Source organism: Puma concolor, chromosome A2, assembly GCF_028749965.1.
Source record: "Puma concolor isolate L17-30 chromosome A2, mPumCon1.1.hap2, whole genome shotgun sequence".
NCBI lineage: Eukaryota > Metazoa > Chordata > Mammalia > Carnivora > Felidae > Puma > Puma concolor.
The window spans coordinates 100,296,920-100,318,275 of record NC_141668.1 but is presented as its reverse complement, the minus strand read 5'-3'; the positions used below and the strand labels follow the sequence as shown (position 1 = coordinate 100,318,275).

The 21,356-nt window shown below is 46.3% G+C and overlaps 3 protein-coding genes and 1 long non-coding RNA gene across 7 annotated transcripts in view; 2 read left to right on the top strand and 2 right to left on the bottom strand.

Annotated features, from left to right (window-relative positions):
- LOC147583361 (uncharacterized) overlaps window positions 1-21,356 on the bottom strand; it is a 476,502-nt gene that overhangs the window by 68,972 nt on the left and 386,174 nt on the right. The window lies entirely within an intron of this gene.
- The window catches only part of LOC147583363 (uncharacterized), a 230,523-nt gene that overhangs the window by 129,140 nt on the left and 80,027 nt on the right, over window positions 1-21,356 (top strand). The window lies entirely within an intron of this gene.
- LOC147583364 (biliverdin reductase A-like) overlaps window positions 1-21,356 on the bottom strand; it is a 135,785-nt gene that overhangs the window by 43,080 nt on the left and 71,349 nt on the right. The window lies entirely within an intron of this gene.
- LOC147583366 (ral guanine nucleotide dissociation stimulator-like) lies at window positions 14,934-19,597 on the top strand. The gene is made up of 6 exons (XM_086697057.1): window positions 14,934-15,584; window positions 15,942-16,056; window positions 16,491-16,598; window positions 17,519-17,712; window positions 18,311-18,370; window positions 19,312-19,597. The coding sequence occupies exons 2-6, from the start codon at window positions 16,033-16,035 to the stop codon at window positions 19,577-19,579; spliced, it is 654 nt and encodes a 217-aa protein (XP_086553183.1). The 5' UTR covers window positions 14,934-15,584; window positions 15,942-16,032; the 3' UTR covers window positions 19,580-19,597.

The window sequence follows — 21,356 nt, the reverse complement described above, 5'->3', positions numbered from 1 at the left end:
GAGCTCTGAATTTTTACTCATGGCTGCTAAAATGTGTCCAGTGGCCAGTATGTCTAAAACCCCTAAAATCCATAACTTTCTTAAAGGTCCATCTGGGCTATATGCTTATTCCCTCTGAGACACCACAAATCCTGCATCCCTTGGCTTTTCCCTGAACAGGTGAGAATGAAGAAATGTACCTGATGAGGCATTCTTCCTGCAAAGGGAAAAGCTAACAGGGTTATTGAGTCCTCTGGTGAGGAGAAAGGGGGAAAAGAAAAGGCAAAGTCCCCCAGAACCACTAATGTCTGTACCAGGACCTTCTTCTCCTCACTTGGATATTTATTGCTTGGCACCGTCTCCTCACAGTGAATGAAAAACAATAAGATAAAGCCCAGGTCCTGTGGTACAAAACTGGCATAATTGAATGGGTTTACCATTTCCATAACTATAGTAACCCAAAGGACCCGATCTTCATGTCCAACCCTGAAAAGGTCCCATTTGACCATGAGTCCAGAGAATTATATTTTACAGATGCTCCCCCTAGTTACAGGATCAGAATGATGGGAGAAAAAGAAACAAAGTGAGAGGGGCCAACATGGAGAAGTAGGGGGACCAAATGTCCCGTGTCTCTCAAACAAAGAAGTGTAGAAGCCAAGGGACTTTGAACACCAGAGCTTGGGAGGAAAAGAAACTGAATCTATTAGGAAGAAAACGGGAAAGCTGGAAAAAAGATAGGTGGGTAATTGAGAACTGGGGGAGATTAAAAAAGGCCAAGTGGGCACGGAGGGGTGGCACCCCCTTCTGCGGAGAGGCAAAGGGAGGAGAAAAGAGTGGCTGGGGAAGTGCAGGACCGTATCTGGACAGGAGAAAGACCTCGGACTGAGACTGAGAGGGATCCGATCTGTAACTGCAGGGCTTTCTTTGGACTGGGGCCGGCTCCCTGTTCCGAAGTCCACCTGGAGAGGAGGGGAGCCAGGCCTGGGTGCGGTGGTAGGTCAGGGGCGCAGTCCGCAGCTGGAGAAAGTGGTTCCCTCCCCAGAGGGCTGCACGATAGTACAGAACCTGCCTGCCTCCGCCACCCTGGGCACAGTGGCTGGGCCGAGGGCGCAGTCTGCAGGGAGACAAGGCCGCTGTCTCCCTGGAGTGCTGTGGGAAAAGACAAAGCCGGCCTGTGTCCGCCACCCCCGGGGCTCGCGGTGGTGAAGGCGGCGGCTCAGTACGCAGGAGAAGTCGGTCCTCCCTGAAGTGCGGCGACAAAGACAAAGCCAGCTGGGACCACGTATCTGCCACACTGAGAGGCGCATCCCCAGGGCCAGAGCATGCGGAGCAGGACTTTGAATCCTAGTCAAGCACAGGATCAGGGGAGTCGGTGGAGAGAGGGAAGACCGCCCCCTCTGCACCCGTGGCACAGTGAGGACAACTCAAACTGTCCACTGGGTCTGGCTCTGTGGAAAAGAGACTGGGGGATCACCATTCCCCCCCCCCCCCCCCACACACACACACCACCACCACCAAGGCGGGGCCTCAGGGATCACTACCAGGCCCATAGTGGAGGTGGGTCCAGACCACACCAAACCACGTTCCTTTGCACTGGGTAACTGCTATATGGACTGGAGCGGCACAGACCCTGCGGACAGCTCGTCCCGACAAGCTATGCAGCATTGCCTGGATTAACTCTAGGTCAATTCTGGATATACAGATATATTCCCCCACCCCACCACCCCATTTCTCCTCCTTATCTCTTCTTTCCCTTGGCTGGTCACTCTGGTTATCGGTCTGTCTAAACAGACATTTAACCCATTATCTTCATACATGTTCTACACCTCCTTCTTTACACTCCTTTCTCTCTCTCTCTGGAATAACCAAACCATATAGTTTCTCTGTCTGGGTAACTATATCCTCGTTTCGTTTTCCCCACCTCCTTCCTTAGTTTCCTTTCTCTCTCTCTGGATTAAGCCTTTTAGTCTCTCTGCCTAATCAATGTTTATTTTTTCTCCCCCCCTCCACGCATTTCTCCCGTGGTATGTGCTCATCCATTAGCACTGCCTCCACTCTCTTCTTTACTTGTAGTTGGTGTTTTTGTTTTTGTTTTTTAGTCTTTAGGTTTTTGTTTTTGTTTATTTGTTTGTTTATTTGTTTGTGTGTTTGTGTGTTTTTGTCTCCTGTTTGTCTATCTGTTTTCCTTTCCAGGGCTACTCCAAGGAAGAAATCAAGGCACATCTGGTGGAGGGTCCAAAAAATCACTACGAGTAGGGTAATAAAATAATCAAAGTCACAACAACAGAGAGCAAGTAACAATTCCTGAAAAAACACCTCCTGAAAGGCCAGGCCCTGGACAGTGTATGACCCTCCTTTAATATAGCAATGCTCACAGGTGCAGAGCACATAACAAGATTTGAACACTCATAAGGGATAGAAAACTAGCCAAAATGATGAAATGGAAGAATTCTCCTCAAAAGAAATTCCAGGAAGTAGCTACAGCTAATGAATTTACCAAAACTGATTTAAGCAATATAACAGAAAAAGAATTTAGAATAATAGTCATAAAATTAATCGCTGGGCTTGATAAAAGCATAGAGGACAGCAGAGAATCTATTGCTACAGAGATCAAGGGACTAAAAAATAGTCATGAGGAATTAAAAAATGCTATAAATGAAGTGTAAAATAAAATGGAGGTGAACACAGCTCAGATTGAAGAGGCAGAGGAGAGAATAGGTGGATTCAAAGATAAAATTGTGGGAAAAGAGGGAGCTGAGAAAAAGAGAGATAAAAAAAATCCAGGAGTACGTGGGAAAAATTAGAGAACTAAGTGATACAATCAAACGGAACAATATACGTATCATAGGAATTCCAGAAGAAGAAGACAGAGAAAAAGAGGCTGAGGGTGTATTTGAATGAATCATAGCTGAGAACTTCCCTGATCTGGGGAAGGAAACACGCATTGAAATCCAAGAGGTACAGAAAACTCCCTTCAGACATAACTTGAATCGATCTTCTGCATGACATATCATAGTGAAACTGGAAAAAGAAGGATAAAGAGAGAATTCTGAGAGCAGCTAGGGATAAACGGGCCCTAACATACAAAGGTAGACACAGAAGGGTAATAGCAGACCTATCTACTGAAACTTGGCAGGCCAGAAAGAATGGCAGAAAGTCTTCAATGTATTGAACAGAAAAAATATGCAGCCGAGAATCCTTTAACCAGCAAGCCTGTCATTCAGAATAGAAGGAGAGATAAAGGTCTTCCCAAACAAAAACTGAAGGAATTCATCATCACTAAACCAGCCCTACAAGAGATCCTAAGGGAGATTCTGTGAGGGAAATGTTGCAAGGACCACAAAGTACCAGAGACACCACTACAAGCATGAAAACGACAGACATCAAAATGACTCTAAACCCATATCTTTCAATAATAATGCTGAATGTAAATGGACTAAATGCTCCAACCAAAAGACATAGGGTGTCAGAATGGATAAAAGAAAACAAGACCCATCTATTTGCTGTCTACAAGAGACTCATTTTAGAGCTGAGGACTTGAAAAGTGAGGGGATTGAAAGTGAGGGGATGGAGAACTATCTATCATGCCACTGGAAGTCAAAAGAAAGCTGGAATAGCCATACTTAGACAGCTAGACTTTAAATTAAAGGCTGTAACAAGAGATGAAGAAGGGCATTATATAATAACCACAGGGTCTATCCATCAGGAAGAGCTAACAATTATAAATGTCTATGCACCGAATACAAGAGCCCCCAAATATATAAAACAATTACTCACAAACATAAGCAACCTTATTGATAAGAATGTGGTAATTGCAGGGGACTTTGATACTCCACTCACAGCATTGATTAGATCATCTAGACACAGGATCAATAAAGAAACAAGGGCCCTGAATGATACATTGGATCAGATGGACTTGACAGATATACTTAGAACTCTGCATCCCAAAGCAACAGAATATACTTTCTTCTCAAGTGCACATGGAACATTCTCCAAGATAGATCACATACTGGGTCACAAAACAGCCCTTCATAAGTATAAAAGAACTGAGATCATACCATGCACACTTTCAGACCACAATGCTATGAAACTTGAAATCAACCACAGGAAAAAGTCTGGAAAACCTCCAAAAGCATGGAAGTTAAAGAACACCCTACTAAAGAATGAATGGGTCAACCAGGCAATTAGAGAAGAAATTAAAAAATATATGGAAACAAATGAAGATGAAAATACAACAATCCAAACACTTTGGGATGCAGCAAAGGCAGTTCTGAGAGAAAAATACATCGCAATCCAGGCCTATCTCAAGAAACAAGGAAAATCCCAAATACAAATACTAACAGCACACCTAAAGGAAATAGAAGCAGAACAGCAAAGGCACTCCAAACCCAGCCGAAGAAGAGAAATAATACAGATCAGAGCAGATACAAACAATAGAGAATCAAAAAAAACAAAAACAAAAACAAAACAAAACTGTAGAGCAGATCAATGAAATCAAGAGTTGTGGGTTTTTTTTTGAAAAAATAAACAAAATTGATAAACCTCCAGCCAGGCTTCTCAAAAAGAAGAGGGAGGTGACCCAAATAAATAAAATAATGAATGAAAATGGAATTATTACAACCAATGCCTCAGAAATACAATTATCAGGGAATACTATGAAAAATTATATGCCAACAAACTGGACAACCTGGAAGAAAGGGACAAATTCCTAAGCAACCACACGCTTCCAAAACTCAAACAGGAAGAAATAGAAAACTTGAATAGACCCATAACCAGCGAAGAAATTGAATCAGTCATCAAAAATCTCCCAACAAATAAGAGTCCAGGATCAGATGGATTCCCAGGGGAATTCTACCAGGCATTTAAAGCAGAGATAATACCTATCCTTCTCAAACTGTTCCAAAAAATAGAAAGGGAAGGAAAACTTCCAGACTCATTCTATGAAGCCAGCATTACTTTGATTCCCAAACCTGACAGAGACCTAGCAAAAAAAGACAACTACAGGCCAATATCCCTGATGAATATGGATGCATAAATTCTCAATAAGATACTAGCAAATCGAATTCAACAGCATGTAAAAGGAATTATTCACCATGATCAAGTGGGATTCATTCCTGGGCTGCAGGGCTGGTTCCATATTCACGAATGAATCAATGTGATGCATCACATTAACAAAAGAAAAGATAAGAACCATATGATCCTGTCAATCGATGTAGAAAAAGCATTTGACAAAATTCAGCATCCTTTCTTAATAAAAACCGTCGAGAAAGTCGGGATAGAAGGAACATACTTAAACATCATAAAAGCCATTTATGAAAAGCCCACAGCTAACATTATCCTCAATGGGGAAAAACCGAGGGCTTTCCCCCTGAGATCAGGAACACGACAGGGATGTCCACTCTCACCGCTGTTGTTTAACATAGAGTTGGAAGTTCTAGCATCAACAATCAGACAACAAAAGGAAATCAAAGGCATCAAAATTGGCAAAGATGAAGTCAAACTTTTACTTTTTGCACATGACATGATGTTATACATGGAAAACCTAATAGACCCCATCAAAAATCTGCTAGAACTGATACATGAATTCAGTAAAGTCGCAGGATACAAAATTAATGTACAGAAATAAGTGGCATTCTTATACACTAATAATGAAGCAACAGAAAGACAAATAAAGAAATTGATCCCATTCCCAATTGCAACAAGAATCTTTTACAGGCAGCAAATGGATAAGTCTTATTTGTTTATCCATTCCATCACTCTATTTCCTTTGCTTGGAGTGTTAAGTCATTTAGTCCCTTTACATTCAAAGTCATTCTTGATAGGTATGTAATTATTGCCATTTTATTACTTCTTTTATGGTTCTTTTTGTAGTTCTTTGTTCCATTATTCTCTTGCCTTCGCCTTTATTCTCTTCTCCTTCTTCTCTTGCTGGCTTTCTTTAGTGATATACTTGGATTCCTTTCTTTATTTTTTGTATATCTATTACTGGTTTTTGATTTAAAGTTACCATTAGGTTTGTGTCTAGCAGTCTGCATATGGCAGTCTATATTAAGTTGATGGTCACTTAAACTTGAACCCTTTCTTCACTTCCCCCAGCCTTCCAGGTATATGATATCATACTTTAATCCTTTTATTTTGTGAACCCCTTAATTTCTTTTTGTATACGTACTTCATTTTACTGCTTTTGTGCTTTCCACGTTCCTTACTCCTGCTCATGTTCTTTCCTTTCCACTGAGAGAATCCCCTTTAACATTTATTGTAAGGTTGGCTTAATGGTTATGAATTCCTTTAGCTTGTGTTTATCTGGGAAACTCTTTATGTCTCCTTCTATTCTGAATGATAGACTTCCTGGATACAGTATTCTTGGTTGCAGCTTTTTTTTTTTTTTTTTCCTTTCAGAGCTTTGATTATATGATGACTCTCCTCTGGCCTGCTATGTTTCTGCTGGAAAATCAGCTGATAGCTCTGTGGGGTTTCCCTCATATGTAACTGTCTTGCTTTCTTTTACTGCTTTTAAAGTCTCTCTTTATCACTACAGTTTGCCCTTTTAATTACCATGTGTCTTGGTGTTGGAGCCTCTTTTTGTCCTAGACCTGGATTTCTGTTTCCTTCCCCAAATTTAGGCAGCTTTCAGCTTTGTTTTCTTCAATAAATTTTCAGACCCCTTTTGTCTCTCTTTTCCTTCTGGGACCCGTATCATGCAAATTTCATTACACTCTGTGGTGTCACGGAGTGCCATTATTTATTTTCATTTTTTAGTATTCTTGTTGCTCCTCTCGTTTTGCTTCTTTGTTTTCCATTACTCTGTGCTCCAGATTGCTTACCTGTTCTGACAACTGAAACTGTGTCCTTATGAAGGAGAAGTCCTGTGGTCCCCTGTAGTGCAATGTCCCCTCATCACCTGACCATGGTGCTTCAGGGTGTCTCATGTGTGTGGTGCATGTATCCTGCTGTTGTGGCTGAGCTGTTTTTGCCTTCAGTCCAGTCATCTGCAATGGCTCTCTTTGCCTGCTGTGGATAGGGTTTGGGCCCTGTGTTGTTGATGGGCCAGTGGGCTTGTGTTGAGTCTGACCTGGCATTTGTCAGAACCACAGTCGCACTGAATTCCAAGGTACTCTCTCCCTGTGTTGTCCTCTGAGAAGCCTTCATTGGTGGACAGGGCCTGAAGTCAGACAAAATGTCTGCCCCCAGTTGACTCCACTGCTGGGGCCACAGTGGAACATGTGTTGGTGGTTATCTTGCCCTCTTCCCCAGGTAGGAGTCACTTTGGAGCTGTGTTGGACTTCGTGCAAGCTGCATGCACACTGCTACGCTTGTGGCACCACTTTGGATGGACTCCTCCTGAGGGTGTGTTGGATGGGGCAGGTCTGCAGGAAAACACAGAGTGTGGCATGCAGGGTTAGCCAGGCTTGCACAAGTACACTGTGGGAGCAGATCTCCAGCTGCTTTGTAGAACTACCAGGGGTATCTCAGCAAGGGAATGCTGGTGTGGAGTGCTCTTTTAGCAAGCTCGGTGGAGAGCGCTTTGAATATCACTGGTTTCCACAGGTGTTTGTGTGTTTATCTGTGGGCGTGGGGTGGGCAGCGAGAAGGAAATGGCATCCACCAGCTCTTCTGTTCCTGGATAAGTGTTCTATCCTCTGCTCCTCCAGCACATGTTCTGAGATTACTAAATAAATCTCTTTCCCATATACCCCAGGAATTTTTCAAACTTCTCCTCCTCCTCCTCCTCCTCCTCCTATTGCTCCTCCTCCTCCTCCTCCTTCTTCTCCTTCTCCTTCTTTTTAATTTGAGATGGGGAAGACTGGAGGGGGAGAGAGAATCTTAAAATTCTCAGATCATGACCTGCGCCTAAATCAAGAGTCTGACACTCAACCGACTGAGCCACCCAAGTACCCTCAAATGCTACTTCTATGCTTTATCTTAGCGGTGTTGTTTGTTGTATTGTCTCTTCTTCAAGTACAAGGACTCAATTTTCCATCACCCTTCAGCTCTCCCAGAGCCAAGATCACTGATTTTAAAGTTTCAGGTGTTAGGCCTCACTGACTGTAAAAAACTTGTGGAGTTAAGCCTCTCTGGGTTTCACAGCCAAATGTCACAGGGATTCATCTTCCCAGTATGGGTCCCTGTGACTCAGGTGCCTGGTGTGGGATCTGTTCTTTTCCCATTTTTCTGCCTGTGGGGTCCCTCCCTCCCATAGACAAATAGCATACGATCTCACTCCTATGTGGAATTTAAGAAACAAAACAAAGGAACAAAGCAAAAAATTAAAAATAAAAGAGAGAGAGAGAGAGAGAGACAAACCAAGAAACAGACTCTTAAATACAGAGAATAAACTAATGGCTACCAGAGGGCAGGTGAGTGGGGCATGGGTGAAATAGGTAATGCGCAATAAAGACTACACTTCTCATGATGAGCACTGAGTAATATATAGAATTGTTAAATCTCTATATTGTACACCTTAAACTAATATAGAACTGTATGTTAACTATACTGGAATTAAAATAAAAAACTCAAAACAATAAAAATATAAAAATAAGGAGAAAAGGCATATACTATATGGAATAGTGACACTTTCACGAGTAGTAGGAAATGCATTTTTTATTTTTAAAGACCTAGTAGGGTTGGGTCGCCTGGGTGGCTCAGTTGGTTAAGCGTCGGAGTTTGGCTCAGGTCATGATCTCACAGCTTGTGAGTTGAGCCCTACGTGAGGCTCTGCGCTAACAGCTCAGAGCGTGGAGCCTACTTTGGATTCTGTGTCTCTCTCTCTGCTCCTCCCCTGCTCTCTCTCTCTCTCTCAAATATAAATAAACATAAAAAAATTAAAATAAAAAAAGACCAAGTAGGGTTATCCTTGCAAAACCAATCTATGGAGCGTCAAAGCTACCACCATTGTTCTGCTTTTTTAAATCTGATTATAAAAATCTATGCTTATGGCCTAAGTCCTTAACTCCGAACTTTCCCATTTCTCACCCAATCTTGTCAATTTTTCATTCACTAATTCTCTTACATCAGCCATGTTGGGGGGGGGGGGAGCTGTTTCTCTACCGTCTTAGGCTAATTCATTGAGGACTTGCAAATTAAACTGAAATGGTAGGTTAAAAGGAGAAAAAAAGATTTATTCCTATGTAGAGAAGAACTTACAAAAAAGAGTAGCTAGCTTACTACATGATTACCGTTAGAGGCTTACATATCTTAGTAGGAGAAAGGGAGTGGGGGAAAGAGCTTCTGTGGGTAGAACAAATAGGTTTGTTTATAAAAAGACAATGGATGGGGCACCTGGGTGGCTCAGTCAGTTAAGCATCCAACTTCAGCTCAGGTCATGATCTCACAGTTCGTGAGCCTGAGCCTGGAGCCTGCTTTGGATTCTGTGTCTCCATCTCTCTCTGCCCTCCCCACTTTACGCTCTGTCTCTCTCACTCTCAAAAATAAACAAACATTTAAAAAAATAACAGGGCAGTGGAATTTTAGGAGAACAAATGGGAGATAAGAAAGTTTTTTCTTTTCATCATGATAAGTGTATTCTGTAATCTCCATCACCTATTCCAACCATACCCCCTCCCACACACACTTCCCCTCTGGTAAACATCAGTTCATTCTCTATTGTTAAGGGTCTGTTCTTGGTTGGTTTGTTTCTTTCTCTTTTTTCCCTTTGTTTATTTGTTTTTTCCTTAAATTCCACAGAAGTGAGATGATACGGTATTTGTCTTTTTCTGACTGACTTATTTTGCTCAGCATTATACTCTCTATCTCTATCCATGTTGTTGGAAATGGCAGTATTTCATTCTTTTTATGGCTAAGTAATATTCCATTTTACATATACCACTTCTTCTTTATCCATTCACCTGTCTGTGGATACTTGGACTGCTTCCCTATCTTAGCTCTTATAAATAACACTGCAATAAACATAGGGATGCATGTATCCCTTTGAATTAGTGCTTTTGTATTTTTGGGGTAAATACCCAGTGGTGTGATTCCTGCATTGAAGGGTAATTCTATTTCAATTTCTTGAAGGACCTCCATATTCTTTTCCACAGTGGCTCCACCCATTTGCATTCCCATCGACAGTGCATGAGGGTTCCTTTTTCTCTGTATCCTCACAAACACTTGTTGTTTCTGGTGTTTTGGTTGAGGTAGGAAGAGTTTTGTTTCTGTGGGAGTGAGTGTTCTTTTCATAATTTTTCATGGCCATGAAACGTTCCCAGAGAGGGGATTTATGATAGATTTATTCTCAATCTTCTTCCCATGAGTAGATGCACTCAGTAGACTGGCCTTTCCAGCAGTTGCTGCTTTGAGTCACATCAGAGAGGCTCTTGAGAAGATTCTTCTGTTGAATCTCCTATGTCTTTAGATCGCAATAATCTCCACACCCACTCTGGGGTTCTGAGTGGTTTTCTGAGTCAGCCCCTCCCCTTTCCTTTACTCCAACATCCTCACCTCAGTAACAGACTAGCCTCCTTACAAAGTTGACAAGTAAGGACCTTTAGGTGGTCACCCCGGCATAGACCTTAGATTCTCGTGTTGCCGTCTGTTTGCTCAAAAGTGGAAATTAGACAGCTGAAAATAGGGAAGGTGTGGCTAGGCCAGGAGTAATTCCACTCTTATTTCTATAAGGAATGACTCCTCCAGTCTGCAAGGGAAATCCACAAAGACTAAGCACATGAGAACAGGCAAAAGCTATGGACTCGGTGCTTGGGACAGCAAGGGAGTCTGCCGCTATCTCTCGTATTTGGCAGAGACTCCAAGTCAGGCAGAGGAATAGGAAAGCTTCAAGGCAGAAAAAAAAGGAAGGCTTCTAGGATGCCCCGACTTAAGTGGAGGCTGTTGTCATGGAGAAACTGTAGGTGAGGTAACTAGAGGTGGGCCATACTATGGGATGGATTAGGGGAGTATAAGTGGCTTTCTCCAGTTGATTCTAAATTGAAAGTGGGGACACAATGTATACAAGCTTCTGCCAGTCTGACTTCGAGATCGTGGCCTGGCCATTGTAGATAACAGGTTGGTTTCCTGAGCAAATAATTGCCACAGATTGCGGGTCCTATTTTGTCTTTGAATTCAAGTTCTACCACATGTAGAGAGGAGCACAGGGCCTCACTGCACTGATCCTGTTTGAAAGTTCCCAGGGCCCTGGCTGCTCGTACCTTAGGACCTTTACTTAATAGTGCTATTCCGTTGTCCTGCCTCCCTTTAGGTCTCTGCTGCTGACAATTTGCCATAGAGGCCTGGCCTGCCTCTCCTATTCCCAGTGACACCTGCCATACCTCCTAAATGTGTCATGCAATTTATTTTTCTTCCTGGCCAGTTACAACTTGACATACGTTTGTTTCTTTATTCTAATTATCCATTACTCCCCCCTCACTGGATTGAAGTCTACACTTCAATCTAGAGGGTAAGCTACCATGTCTGTTTTGTTCACTGCTATTATCCCCAAGGACCACAAGAATACTCAACTGAAAGAAGGTGTAGACACATATTGGTGGAATAAATGAAATCCATGTCCATCATTCAGGCAGACTCCATGTGAGGAGAGATGAGCTTTGCACGGGGGACTCCAGGTCGAGCCCAGTCGCTTGTGTATTTGCTTCCTGTGACAACCCAAAATCCCAGGTTCTGGGATCTTCCCTCATCAGGGGCAGCTGAGTAGGCCTGGGGCATGTCTAGTCCTGTCCCAAACAACAGATCAGAGAATTTCTTGCAACTGCCAGTCACATCCTCCTTGAGAGTTTTTGTACTAGAGTTGTCTTCACCTTGTTACTTTTTCAGAAATTTGTGCGCTCTCATGGTCTTTCCTCGGGGAAACAGCCTGGCCAGCCAGCCCTTACCCTATTACCAATTCCTGGAAGCAACCAGCCATCATCTAGAACCAGGTAGAGGGCACACAGGAGAGATACCAGGCTAGGAGGAAAGCATCGCAAAGTTTCACTTTTTGTTTTCAATTTTTCTTAATGTTCATTTATTTTTGAGAGAGAGACAGAGCATGAGTGGGGGAGGGGCAGAAAGAGAGAGAGGGAGACACAGAACCCAAAGCAGGCTCCAGGCTTTAGCTGTGTCCCCCGCCTGTGCTTGGATCCCGGTGCCCGCGGGCGCGTGCCAAAGAGGGCGTGCCAGGCACGTGCGCGCTTCCAGGCGGGGGAGTGGGGGGGTGGGGGCAGAACGCAGAGAGGGCTGAAGTGTAAGTGCTCTAGGTATTGGCTCTGCGACCTCAAGCCGCCCGGATACCCCAACTCCCACCACCCCGGGCCGGCTGGGAGCTAAGGCCCTCCCTGCGTTCTCGACCATCTCACAGGGGACATGTTGCTGACTGGCGCCTGCGACCCGGTAGCGGGACACACCTGCAGGGGACTCGGAGCCATGAATACCCTTCACTTGCTCCTTACGGTAGATGTCTTCTCACAATCCTGCATATTCTTTGTGAATAGTTTGTACATTGTGTGTTCCTATTATTTATGATATCTTTGAGAAATCTAGATGGCTATGCTTATTACTTTCATTATACACATGGGAGGAGTATTAAGAGTGCATTGAGGGCTTACCGTTTGCCCAAACCTGGTAGAGAACCCTGGCTATTGAAGATGCCCAGTCGGTAGCAGAGAGCAGCTGACATGACCTCTCCTAACAAATATAGTTTCTTTTTCAGTAGATGGTCAATCCCTAAGAAGCCATGATAGTACCTTTGTAGAATGAGTAGGCCTACGTTTTGGGTGGACGGTGGTTTTCTCCCCGGTGTTTATATACTTAAATCTTGTTTTAGAGTGGGGCTTGTTTGCTTTAGAGAGATTTTGGAAAACTAAACACTGTGCAAACGTCAGATACTACATAGATTCTTTGTTCTAGAAAGGTTTTACTTGGATGACAGATGATCATAGTAAAGTGAGTCATGTGTTGCAGAGAAGTAGGAAAGCTTGTTTCAGGGCACACATTTAGAGATGGAATTCCTGGCTGGGTGTGAGATTCAGTGGACTATACGCTGATCTGGTCAGGCATTTTGATGCATTCAATCTCAGTGACTTCATAAAGCCATCTTATAAATTCAGTACGGAAGACAGACGATCTTGTTTTAGAAATAAGACAGCTGAGGTGCAGACTGGCACCATGGCTGATAAGTGGCAGTCAGCTTGAGAACCCAGCTATGTTCTGATTCATCTTTCCTCAGTGGGATGAATCCACCCTTACCCCTTGATGCGGGTGTGTTTTCCTAGTGGACCCTAACACAAATGCCTTCCTTCTGCCTCTCCCCATACCACCCATCCATTTGCTCATGAAGACACTTCTGAGAGCCTTTGTTGGTAGACTTTCACTTGGCGGAACCGGCTCTCAATCCTGGGTGGTTTCTAGCAGGGATCTTCCTTTCCGCCTCCGACCCTACGGTACCTGATCTTCAGTCCTACCATGAAGCTCTTGGATTGGTGTGCAAGCTGACTTTGACACCTGGGATTCAGTTAACAAGCATTTAGTGAAGGAAAGACTCGATGATGAAAATTCCCAGAACTTCTTAGTCCTCATTCAGTGTTTTCAGCTGACTCATGAAATATGTCATTCTGTGTTCTTCCAATTATCCAGCTGTAAAAAGGAATAATACCCCATTCTAACTTTAGGGAAGTATTATCTGTGTGTATTATTATATAATATTTCTTATACAAGAAAGCTGTTGTAAAAGTCCAGCTACCAAAAATAATGAAGAAGTTACCTGGATGTTTGCAAATGTCAAAAGCTTAAACTAGCTTCAAGTAGCGATAAATGAAACTATGTTTTAATGGTAGATAGCTCAGTTTCAAAAGTGTTTCTCTCTTCTGCTTCAGGAAATGTGGCCACAAATTGTTCTGTTTGGTAAAGATTATTTTTATTTATTTTGAGGGGGGGGGAAGAGAGAGAGAGAGAGAGAGAGAGAGAGAGAGAGAGAGAGAGAGAATGAATGTGCACAAGCAAGGGAGGGCAGAAAGAGAGAGAGAGAGAATCCCAAGCAGGCCCCACACTGTCAGCACGGAGCCCAACACGGGACTCAATTTCAGGAACTGTGAGATGATGACGTGTGCTGAAATCAAGAGTCGGTTGCTTAACCGACTGAGCCACCCAGGTGCCCCCACAATAACATTTTCTGAAGAGAATCTTTTCTAAAGGAACAAATGGAGGTTGATACTTTTCAAACTAGGTTTTATTTGACTAGCTTAATGAAAAATGGTAAAAAGGTGATTAGCAAATAACTGTGAACAAAAGTAATGACCAAGGAGGCCCCAGTGAGGTTACTGAAGATCTCAGCAAAAACACCAGAAATAACATTTTGAGATCAGAGGGAGAATGGGATGGAAATAGTGTCCTAACATCTGAGGGCATTGGGAGGGTGTGAAGAGGAGTGTGTTCTCCTCACAAGTTTCTTGTGAAGCTCTTCTACCTTCCCAGCTGTTTGCTGTGTCTGCTTCCTTCCGGCAAAAAGTGATGTGTGCGTGCAGTGCCCTGATAGTCCTTAGTCGATTTTTGTGGTCTGAGAAGAGTAGATTTTTTACAAATTCTTTTTAACTTAACTTTATTTTTCTCAACGTGAAAGAATTTTACATGATTCCAAAGTCAAACTGTGAATAAAAAAGTATACACAGAGAAATGTGCCATCACTCTTTCTCCCATCTCCTAACGCAGCGGCCATGGGGTAAGCGTTCTCATTAGTTTTTACTATACCTTTCCTGTAATTCATTTAGTAAGAAATTAACCAAATGTAGAATTTTCGTTTTCCGTAACAAGGAGGATAATGGATGCACACTTTTGCCTATTGTCTTTTGAGTAACACTGCATCTTAGAAATCATTTCATACTGTTTCCGAGACACCTCGGGACAAGAGACGTCTTGTTGGCCACGTTATGTAGATTTCTCGTCGTGTATTTTACCAGCCTGCTGTGAGTATCTGTGTCATTGCTGAGATTTTGCTATTGGAAATAATGCCATGATCAGTAATGCCAGGATTTCGGAGGGGGTCTGGAAAAGGATGTGTTACTGTCACTGGGTGAAGACACGGAGGTGGTGTGGGGGTGAGGCTGAAGAGGAGCGTCACAGAAGACATCCCGGCACGTTCTTCCCTGAGGAGGACCCCCAGGCCAGGGCAACCCACTGAGTGCCACCCTGTCCCCATCGTATGTACCCAGTGGAAAGGCAGGGAATGGCTCGTGGCACACTACTGACAAAGTCTACGTAAATGAGAGTTCTGTCCTACTAGGCCCCGACTCCAATCCCTTCTGTAGGGATTGCTTTAGAAAGTAGAGAACCTAAGCTCCTAGGAAATGTTTGGCCATCCTTCCCTAGGTGGGGATGTGACCTTCTGGGACCCCAGAAAACAAGCACTGGTAAACACACATACACACACACACTCACGCACGTACGCACACCTGGAAGGACTGTGGGCTGGGATCAGAGGAGCAGCAGAATCAGAGGAGGTGAGAAGTTGAAGTCAATGTGGTTGGATAAACTTCCAACAGGTGACACCGCTGCTCCAATTTCACAGGTATCATCCCACATATGCCTGAGGACATCCTGAGGACATGCTAGAATGATCTCCATTGGGCGGAAAAGACACGGACCATCCCTGAGAAGCACAGTCGCGAATCTGGGACCAGAAAGAGGTAAGAAAGAAGAGTTCTGTCTCAACCCAGATAGGTCTCACAGCTGGGACCCTGGCTGCCCCAGACCTTCCCAGGGGACTGCGGAGAGGGGTGCATTGGTGGAACTGTGTACCGATGTGACATTTCATGGAGAATGGGGGTGAGCAGTCAGCAAAGAGAGGACTATTTGCAAAGGTGTTATCCCACAGGGGGACTCAGGAGGTGGATCCTAGGCAGTGACATCACTTTGCTCACAATAGGCCCCAGGAAAGCTTGGAACTCCTGTAACCTGGCACCCATGTTCTAGGAAGGTCCCATACCTGGCTCACTTGCCTACAGACCCAGAGACTTTAGGATGTTCTCTTGTTGTTTTCCCAGGTACCGGGGCTCTGGATGCCAGAAACCCCAGTGCGCAGGATTACTCAGAGGTTGCAGAGGTTTCCTTAACCCACGCTGGCGATGCCTCACGATGTTTTCCAGGACGTCACATAAGGTAACACAGAGCAGCCTAGAGCAGGCCAGGTCAGGTCAGGTCACAGCTCGGAGCCTTCCCTGGGCACCCCCATCCCCTCATGTTCAGTTTCGGGGAAAGGGGGACATGGGGGCCGGTCCTCCCCGGGACCGGAGCAGGTTCGATGGCAGTGGACCACCTGGTGGACCCATCATGGCCATGCACGTGTCATGCTGGGAAGGAGGGAAAAGGGATCTCTGAGGTGCCTCTAACCTGTAACAGGTTGAATCCAAGGCCCTCAAGCCACCTTGCTTCTCCTCCGTGGGGGAGGTGAGTGCACACTGTGGTGTCATACCTGGAATGAATTCATATGGGTCTGAGGACAAGCGAAAGCAAGCAGACACGGCTTTGAGGACTCCTGCCCGCCTGCCTGCCTGCCTGCCTGGCTGCCTGCCTGCTGGGCACTGTCTTTACAGAGCCACATGCCACAGATGGAGGAGAAGCTGAATGAGAGCCCCTGCTCTACTTCCCCGAAGGAAAGGAGGAAGCCCCATGCCATCAGCAGGAAGCCGCGCTGGCTCAGGGTGAGTGCAGGTACCAGGGAAACCCAACACCCAGGGCCCAGAAAACACACTGCTGCTCCCCTGGTAGCTCTCGGAGACTCCTGGTCCCAGATGAACCTGGAACCCCATCTGCTCCCCAAACATGCCCTCAGGGCCCAGCCCCTGCAACGGCCAGACACAACGTCACTCTCCACTTAATTGGAAGAAGATCAGAAAAGAGGCGTGAGACCATTTCACGTCCCATTCTGTCTAGAATATATTGGCATTGTTGTACACGTTTCCCCGACGAACGTTCCCAGGTGTCCCGGTTCGCCCGACCATCCTTCCACACCTTCTCCACGTCTGACACACGTTCGTGAGAGCAGGGAGATTTTTACTCAAAGGCCATGGGGCTCAGTGCATTATGTCTAATGCTCTGCACTTTGGTGGCCAAGCAACACGCCCCTGGGGCCCCTCCAGTCAGGAGCAAGGGCCTTACCACCTAGACAACATTCTGGAAATGAGACCACTCACCTCACCCATTCAGCCCTTCAGAAATGTGGGACTGTGACAGGATTCCCTTCTCTTGCCATGTCACAGTGCTGCACTGAACATCCTACATGTCCTATTATCCTGATCCAACGTCTGCCAGCTACTGTCCCTCTCTTCGGATCCCCAGAATGCACTGTGCTGTTAGAAATCACAGGGACACTGCTGTTAATGCAGGGAGCTGCTGTCCATACTCATCTAACAATCTGACCTGAGATCCTAATGTGTTCAGTCATTTCCCACCTCAAATTCTCGTGTGAATGCCAAGATCCTTTTCCTACTCTGGGCACCCACGTCTCAGGCTTGCGACAAGTAACTGGGGTCTGGGGGTTTGGTCTGCATTCTGGACTCCAACCCTCCTGTTGGCCATAGTGCTGTGTCTGATTCTATGTCCTTCCTGTGTTCTACCTCAGGGTACAAAGGTCACACCTGGGGATGATAATGAGAACTGTGTGCGGTGGAGCATCGATGCAGGCCTGCTGAAGCGGCGAGTGGAACACCTGGTGCCCGCCTTCCTGGGGAGAGACCCCACATATGTCTCCACCTTCTTGGGCACGTACACAACCTTTACTACCACCCAAAAGGTCTTGGAAGTGTTGTTTATGAGGTGAGCACCCTGCCCTTCACAGCCCAGTGTGATACACCCCTTAAAGCTTGAGTCTTAGGAAAGTCACCAAACGCCCTGGAGTCTCCCTTTGTTTCTCTGATCGGGATAGAATAACTCCAGGTCCTCGGTGGGGGCACTACAGGGAAAGTCACCCTGGCCTGTGGAAAGGTCTGCTGGCAGGGCTGCGTCTCTGCTGGGTCATCTTTGTCCTCTTGCCCACGATCAACACTCTGCCTCATCCCTCACTGTCGCCAGGTGTTGAGTTGGGCTGTTTTCCCATTGGAAAAGGAGACTGGAGGCTCTATCTGTGTGGCTGAGTCCTGGCTCAAACCAGTCAAGGATGCCCAGGATGAGCAGGACGCCCAGACCCACACCAATATGTGTGATGGAGCTGACTGGGGCCCTATCATTCTTCAAACACGCAGGAAGCCCCACTAGGTGCAGGCACTTCTGTAGGAGCGGACTGGGATCCAATGCGCAGAGCGGACAGGACCCTCCCCTCCAGAGCTCCATTCTAGTCAGCAGTCAGTGACTCTGGAGAGGACAAGACGTAGCATCCACACGACAGCTCATATGATGTCCTTCTGGCCTCCTCCAGATACGGAGGCTTCCATTCGGAGGCTGAGGACGATGGCGGACCCCGGGAGCAGGAGAAACTGTGAGTAGGCTGAGCTCAGGCTGGAGGGCCCTCCTTCTCCAAGAGGGCAGTGCTGAGACTGTGCGTGGGAGGGGCTGCAGGACCCAGCATCCCACACGTCTGAGAGTCCTGTGAGAGGGCAAAGTTCTGAGGGCTTTCTCTTGGGAGCAAGGAAAGGGGTCCTGTCCTGTCTGGTAGAGGATGGGCTGTGGGCACAGGGAGGCAGCAGAGAGCGCCAGAGGACCGCATCAGCCCCTTAGAGAGTCCAACCCCGTCCCCTCCCACTCACAGCCTTGCCTAGACCCCCATCAGGGGACCCAGAATAACGGTTTTGGGGAGCATCACGCTCACCACCTTGGGGAACATCCACAGTGCGTGCTTAGCAAGGGTACAGGAGACACAGTGAGGGCTCAAGGAGCACACATCACCCACACGATGGGAGAACGGTGTCAGCGGGAGGACACACACATGTGCACTGAGTGCATGAGGCAGCACAGAGGCACAGGTCGTCACGTGGAAGGCATCAGGAGGGTCCCAGCAAGCCCAGGTAAGAGACAGAGTCCGTTGTCCCGTATTTGCGCAGATTTTCATGGAGCGCTAGGGTATGCAGTGAAGGCACTCACTCACCCCGACACCACCCCTCCACTCACGCGCGGACTTGAATTCCGGTGGGAGGTAGGCAGGGGGAGACACCGAGGAGTCTGGCTGGCTTCCCCAAGAAGGGCAGAGACGACCACATCATTGGTGAAGGGGTTCCCGTCAAACAGAATCTTGACGGTCCCTCTTCAGTGACCAGGTCTCTCGTAGGCGGGACTGCCAAATCACAGGTGGACAACGTATAGAACCACCCTCTGGACGTCCAGGACCAGGAGGCATAGAGGCCAGGTCCCACAGGCCTGTCCTGAGACATCAGTGGGGGGAACACCCCATGGTGATTGTTCTGGCTACTTTTGTATCCCCAGGGCCATCTCCTCCATCCTGGGCACCTGGCTGGATCACTACCCCGAGGACTTTTTCCAGCCTCCAGATTTCACCAGCTTGAAATTGCTGCAGGCATACGTAGGGGTCCACATGCCGGGCTCCGAGCTGCAGCGCCGCGCCCGCCTTCTCTACTCATGGCGGAAACACCGTGAGCCCAATGAGCCAGAGTCTCTGGGCGAGGAGGACTCTGGGTGGGAGATGTGGGCATGTGGAGGGGACGGGGTATGCCACAGAGAACACGTTTCCTGAAACTGCAGGTGGGCCAGGCGTAGGGACTAGTCTCAGATCACTGCTCCATTAGTCTGCCGTCTGGGAGATTTCCTCCTGGTGGGTTCTTTGACTCAGATGAGAATGTCTGCGGGAGAGGTTTCCTTTCATGGAATGGCAATCACGGTGATGACACTTTCTATTCTAGAAACCATGGCACCAGCTCCAGAGCCACGTTCAGACGTCCCTCGGGAGCGAGCCCCCGCTATCTCTGTGGTGCCCACTGCAGCCTCGCAGCCCAGGCTGCCTGAAGCCACCAGTTCTCCTGGAGCTCAGCGCGTAGGAGAATCAGAGACCCTCACTGCAGCGTCCCCACCAGGACAGGAGGTACTCCCAGCTCTGGCTGACAGTCAGGAGCTGGAAGAGCCACCTGCCCCTTTGGTGGCCTCAGAGCATGAGCAGCCCCCAGCCCCAGCCGGCGGGGTCACGGAGGGCTGGAGCAACCAGCCTCAGTTCCTCAACAGCGGCTCATGTCTGCTGCAGCCCCAAAGGATGAATTCCCTGACCTTGTCATTGCGTTCTTTGTCATTTCTGTAGTTGTTATAGAGGTATTTACTCTCCTTATATATTAGTGTTTTATAAATAAAAGATAAACTAAATTCCAAACAATTTACTGTGATCCTTTGAAATTACAACTTCAAGTGTCAGTACGTACATTCGCAGGATTTTACACCCGTGACCACTATGCACTCCTAGAACATTACCATCACAGAGACACGTGCACTACTAATCACCCACGGCTCATTCCCTCACCCCAGTCTCTGAAACCAGCGATCTCGGTGTCTGCTGCTTTAGCTCCTCTCGGATTTCCATGTGTGTGCAAACACACAACACGGCCTGTTGTGTCTGGCTACATGACAGGAGACTGATTATTAATTGCTTAAATATTCAATGGCGCTAATATTTTTTATGACAGAGGAATAGTCCACAAAGAACCTAGATTAGGTGAAGCCCCCACTTGAAATATCTTCATTAGCTGGCATGGGGACCCTCTGAGGTTTGACACAAGAGCCGAAGCCAGAAGACAAATGTCTGGACCAGAGCGAATACCTTGAAAATCTTTCATTTTCCTCGACTGGCCATGGTGATATTGGTCTAACGTGCGTATTATAAAACTACCCAAATGAAACCGTCAATATGCCATTGACGCTAATCTATTAGGCAGTAAAGTATAAAGTTCTGGAAGGGTTCCTACAGGTGACACGTATTCAGTAAAAGGAAGATTTAAATAATGAGGACAGGCACCAAGGTGGCTCAATGGGCGAGTTTCCGAGGCGACTTTGGCTCAGGTCGCGATCTCATGGTTCTTGAGATCAAGTCCCAAGTCAGGCTCTGCAATGACAGCTTGAAGCCCTCCCTGGTCAGGATTCCCCTTCTTGCTCTTCCCAAAAAACTAACTAGGAAACAACAAATACATACGGCAAAAAAAAAATGTATATTCTTTGAAGAAATAATGGCCCCCAAGACATGGTGTCATCTTCACACTCCTTTGGCTTTGAGTGCAGCAGGTGACTGTGTTTGTGTTCACGAGTAGTGTGACAGGTTGGGCATCCATCCAGGACTATGGTCTTGTACTATGGGATGTCGCCACAGTGGACAGGCAGAGTCCTGTCCCCTTCTGCATTCTCAGGGGCCACACGTCATCCTTTACTCTGTGTCTCCAGAAGCTGAATGACCGGGCCAATTCCAATATTTTGTCTCTCATCACTGTACACAAGGGGACATGTGTACCGAAACTCTCCCTTTCTGTAGGAATGGA

Bases quoted from the DNA above. Each gene is read 5' to 3' on its own strand.
- LOC147583366 (XM_086697057.1), top strand. From the start codon at position 16,033: ATGTTTTCCAGGACGTCACATAAG. The intron at 17,713-18,310 runs GTGAGCACCCTG...GGCCTCCTCCAG, and splicing joins TTGGAAGTGTTGTTTATGAG to ATACGGAGGCTTCCATTCGG. The intron at 18,371-19,311 runs GTGAGTAGGCTG...TTGTATCCCCAG, and splicing joins CCCCGGGAGCAGGAGAAACT to GGCCATCTCCTCCATCCTGG.